The following is a 4,026-nucleotide window of genomic DNA, read 5'->3' as shown; positions in this document are numbered from 1 at the left end:
GACTTTATAAAAGAAATTAAGACAATGAAGCACTTCTAAGCAACACAGTAACTTTAAGCGATACAGTATTGCCAAATTGCTTTGTCATGGCCCACTGGTTCTCAGCCACCTCCTTACAAGAATTTCTGATAGACTGTCATCTACACAAGTAATAAGAGGTTTTCATATCGTTTACTAACAAATGACTCCTTTTATTATTCGAGATGTAATTCAAAATATAAGTAAATAGCATAATACTATACAAATACAAAGATGGGGGAAACCAAGTGACAACAAACAATGTTCTAGAATAAATGAACAACCTTCACAGATTTTGCCACCAGCCTGCAGATGAAGTCCATGAAATCCAGGTCTTTGTAGCAGTGTGTAATGACAGTACCCCTCGCCAGTGGGACTCCAGCTTTCTTTACATGGTGAAAAAAGTAGAATTAGAACACTCAAGGGTAAAGTGAAGCACCTGAAGTAAAAATTAATATAATCTCTAAATAAATCCTACTGAACAGTTAACACCATTTAAATTTAAATAAGTAATGAAAAACCACACGCTTCTCCAGAATTTTTGTATCTACATTAAGAGAGATGACAAAGAGCATTACGCATGATCTATATTCAAATAAACACATATTTTAACTGTAAATTATGTCAGTAACTGACAATCTTCCTAGCAGTAGCAAATACTTGCACCTTAAAAGCATACTTTTAACTTTGCCAAAACAATGACTAATTACAATCAAAGCTTTTTATAATTAACTTTATATTTAAAGAAAGATAGCAGAAACAACAGGTGGGCAACCAGGCTCCATCCCTGCAACTAAATCTTTCAGTACAGTTCTACAGCTAACCACACAAACAGGTGGAGCATATTCATATAAACCTAGTAACAGAATCAAGGTATTATTAATAAAGTTACTCATATTTCTCCCAACTCGCATCTGTTAAATACTTTACCCTTATTGGATCCATCCAGTGCCATTTATGAGTTGGGCTTTTTATATTTAAAAGCTGAATAACTCTCACAAATAGTTTAGTCTCATGATATGGCAGAACACAACCAATCAAACTATCTTGATTGTAGAGATGGATGTGAAATCTAAGGAGAAAACATATATATACAGTTAAAAATTAACTGGAAGAAAAAAAAAAAAAAAAAAAGACCCAGACATGTTTTTCTCAGAATACCTGGTTTACTTGCTTTTAAGCAAGATGAGAGAAATGGTCTGAAATTGCACCAGGGCAGGTTTAGATTGGACATTAGGAAAAACTTCTTCATGAAAGGGTTGTCAAGCACTGGAACAGGCTGCCCAGGCAAGTGGTTGAGTCCCTACCCCTGGGGGTATTTAAAAGACGGGTAGATGAGGTGCTTAGGGACATGGTTTAGTGGTAGGATGGCAGGGTTAGGTTAAGGGTTGGACTTGATGATCTTAAAGGTCTTTTCCAACCTAAACAATTCCATAATTCTATGATTCTATGACTGTCACTCTGACTCAGACATATGGTCCACCCGCAGTCCAGAATCCCAAGGTGGCCACTATGTGCTAGAGGAAAGAAACAGTGCTAGCAATTTTTTTTCCTCATTCTCAATAATTTTTGGTCCCTATAGGACTTAAAATTGCCTTAGTTTCTTTGGCATAGATTTCAATATTAAACCAGACATTACAATAATCTAGTATGAATTTCAGTGTAATACATACATTAAAAAAAATATGATTCAAAGGTTGTACCAACAAAATCACTCACTCTTTCATGGCATGAAATATTACACTTTCTGCATCTGGATAGGTTAATTTATATAAATAAATACAACATCACTTCACAAAATACTTGCTTTGTTTTTTCTTCACACCTTCTGACATAGCCTTGTAATAAGAATACTTAGCTCATGTTATAATACAAGGGCATACTATTCATGGTTCACAGTTAATATGGAAAACTAGCTATTTTACACAGCCCATTTCTAAAAGCATATTACATAAATGCCTAGGTCCTCTGTAAGATGGCTAGAGCTGGTCAATTTTGGTGAAAGCCAGGCAAGGAAATAATTGCTTTTATATAGAATATCATGACAGATCGAAATTTTCACAGATATTTATCAAAAGACAAAAATCCAATTGACAAAGAATAACATCTGGCCCCATGAAGACTAAGCCCAAATGGATATTTTTAACATTTTAACCTGTATTTTCAGAAAAATGAAGTAAAAATATTCAAAATTTTTCCTATTGGGGAAAAAAAAAATCTGGCATTTCTAGTAGCCTTATCTATGGACATGTAGGATATTCAGTGGATTACCTGTGAATCAGCCATTCAAGGCACTTCTGGGCTGGCTTAAGCATAAAGTAAGGGGACAGGTGAATCAGAAACAATGAAATATTCTTATTCAGCTGCTGATTTACTGCTTTAGACTGAACACTGCGTTCCAGACCTCTGGATGTGGAACTAAACAAACTGGACTGGAACACTTCAAATGAAGGATCAATCCCCATCAGCTCTTCTAAACCAGTGCATCCTGTGGAAAAAAATGGAAGAAAGCTTTAAACGCAACAGTTTTACTCACCAGTCCTACCCACCTACCTCCTCACTGGCACATCCAGCTCCTTTGCTATACTGGTATATGTCATCCTCACTAAAAAGCCAAACCAAATAGTAAAACAGGTCTAAGACCAAAACTTTTGCTACACTTAAGTATTTCCTAACTGACAAAGAAAAAGAATGTTAGCAAGTATCAGCAGCGTGTTCCTGCCGTGATGAAGGCCAGCAGCACCCTGGGCAGAAGTTCTACAGTAACTATTTAAGAAACTAAAAAATACTCTGTGTTGCATCAAAAACATACATAACTACAATCCTGTTACTTAAAATTGATATACAATATCAGTCTTTCTGGTTTTAGAAATCAGCTTTCTTATTCAAGAAGTATCACATTACTGGGTAAAGTTCTATACAAAAATGGAAAGAGGTAAGCACAAGGATTTGGTGTGTGCAAACTCAGCAGTGGCTTCTGCCACTTTACGTTATTTGTGGCTGTAACGTTACTAAAGAGCAGGACGTCAGTATGTTTTCATGAAATCACAGAATTCAGGTTGGAAGGGACCTTGGGAGATCTCTAGTCCAAGGCCCTGCTCAAAGCAGGGTTAGCCCCAAAAATCAGACCAGGTTTCTCAGGGCATTATCCTGTTGGGGTTTTCAAAAGGATGGAGAGCACAACCTCCCTGGACAACCTGTTCAACTGCTTGACTGTCCTCACAGTGAAAAAACTTTTCCTTATACCCAGTTTGAACGTCTGTTGTTTCAGCTTATGCCCACTGTCTCGTGTCCTCCAGCCATGCATTCCTCTGGACACGCTGACCCATCTTCTTGAAACCTCCTCGTAGATATCAGCAGGCTGCTATTAGACCCCTCAAAGCCTTCTCTCCTCCAGCCTGAATGAGACCAGGGACATTCCTCCCACCAGCCTCCCCTTATAGGGCAAATTCTTGACCTAGGCCCCCTGACTCTTCCCAATCACCTCACCCATCATGTGCCCAGAAATGCCCAAGAGGGCCTGCTCCAAGGTTTTCCCAAAGACTGGAGTGATGCTGACTAGCCTGTAGTGCCTTGAATTATCCTTTTGGCTTTTTCTGAACATGGGTTTGGCTTTCCCACTTATCTTTCTCCAGCTGGTTTTTTTTGGATAGATGGTTTTTAAAATCACAGGCATCGAAACAGCCAGACTCACCGATCGCAAAGAAGGTATCCCTGTCAATGCTAGCAGCTTCCTTGCAGCTGAACAGCAGCGATGCTACCTCGCTGCGGTTGAGGAGGCTGGGGTCGTTCTGGGGAAGCGCCAGCCGCTTCAGCTGCTCCGCGAGGGACGTCATGGCTTCGTGCTTCCAGGAAAGGAGCCCCCAGATAAACCTAATGAAAGAAAACCAAAGCGACCCGGCGGATAAAGCAGCTGCATGGAGACGTGCCGCCTCTCTCCATCTCCTCCCGGTGCAGGCCCCGCTGCCAGCTGCCCCTCGGGGGTGCGCACGCGTGGGGACAGGCTAA

The 4,026-nt window shown here is 39.8% G+C and overlaps 1 protein-coding gene across 1 annotated transcript in view; it reads right to left on the bottom strand.

The window, feature by feature from the left end:
* Positions 1-4,019, bottom strand: part of HEATR1 (HEAT repeat containing 1) — a 38,490-nt gene extending 34,471 nt beyond the window's left edge. The window contains exons 1-4 of the mRNA XM_035899682.1: positions 3,713-4,019; positions 2,290-2,506; positions 949-1,090; positions 303-404 (exon numbers count right to left, since the gene is read on the bottom strand). Of these exons, the coding sequence (XP_035755575.1) occupies positions 303-404; positions 949-1,090; positions 2,290-2,506; positions 3,713-3,854 (603 nt within the window). The 5' untranslated portion in view covers positions 3,855-4,019. The remainder of the gene's footprint in view (positions 1-302; positions 405-948; positions 1,091-2,289; positions 2,507-3,712) is intronic.
* Positions 4,020-4,026: the final 7 nt, after the last annotated feature.

The sequence above is a fragment of the Egretta garzetta genome, unplaced genomic scaffold, assembly GCF_000687185.1.
Source record: "Egretta garzetta isolate BGI_Z169 unplaced genomic scaffold, ASM68718v1 scaffold118, whole genome shotgun sequence".
NCBI classification, from domain to species: domain Eukaryota; kingdom Metazoa; phylum Chordata; class Aves; order Pelecaniformes; family Ardeidae; genus Egretta; species Egretta garzetta.
Note: the sequence above shows the minus strand (reverse complement) of the source record. Positions and strands in the feature narration are given on the sequence as shown.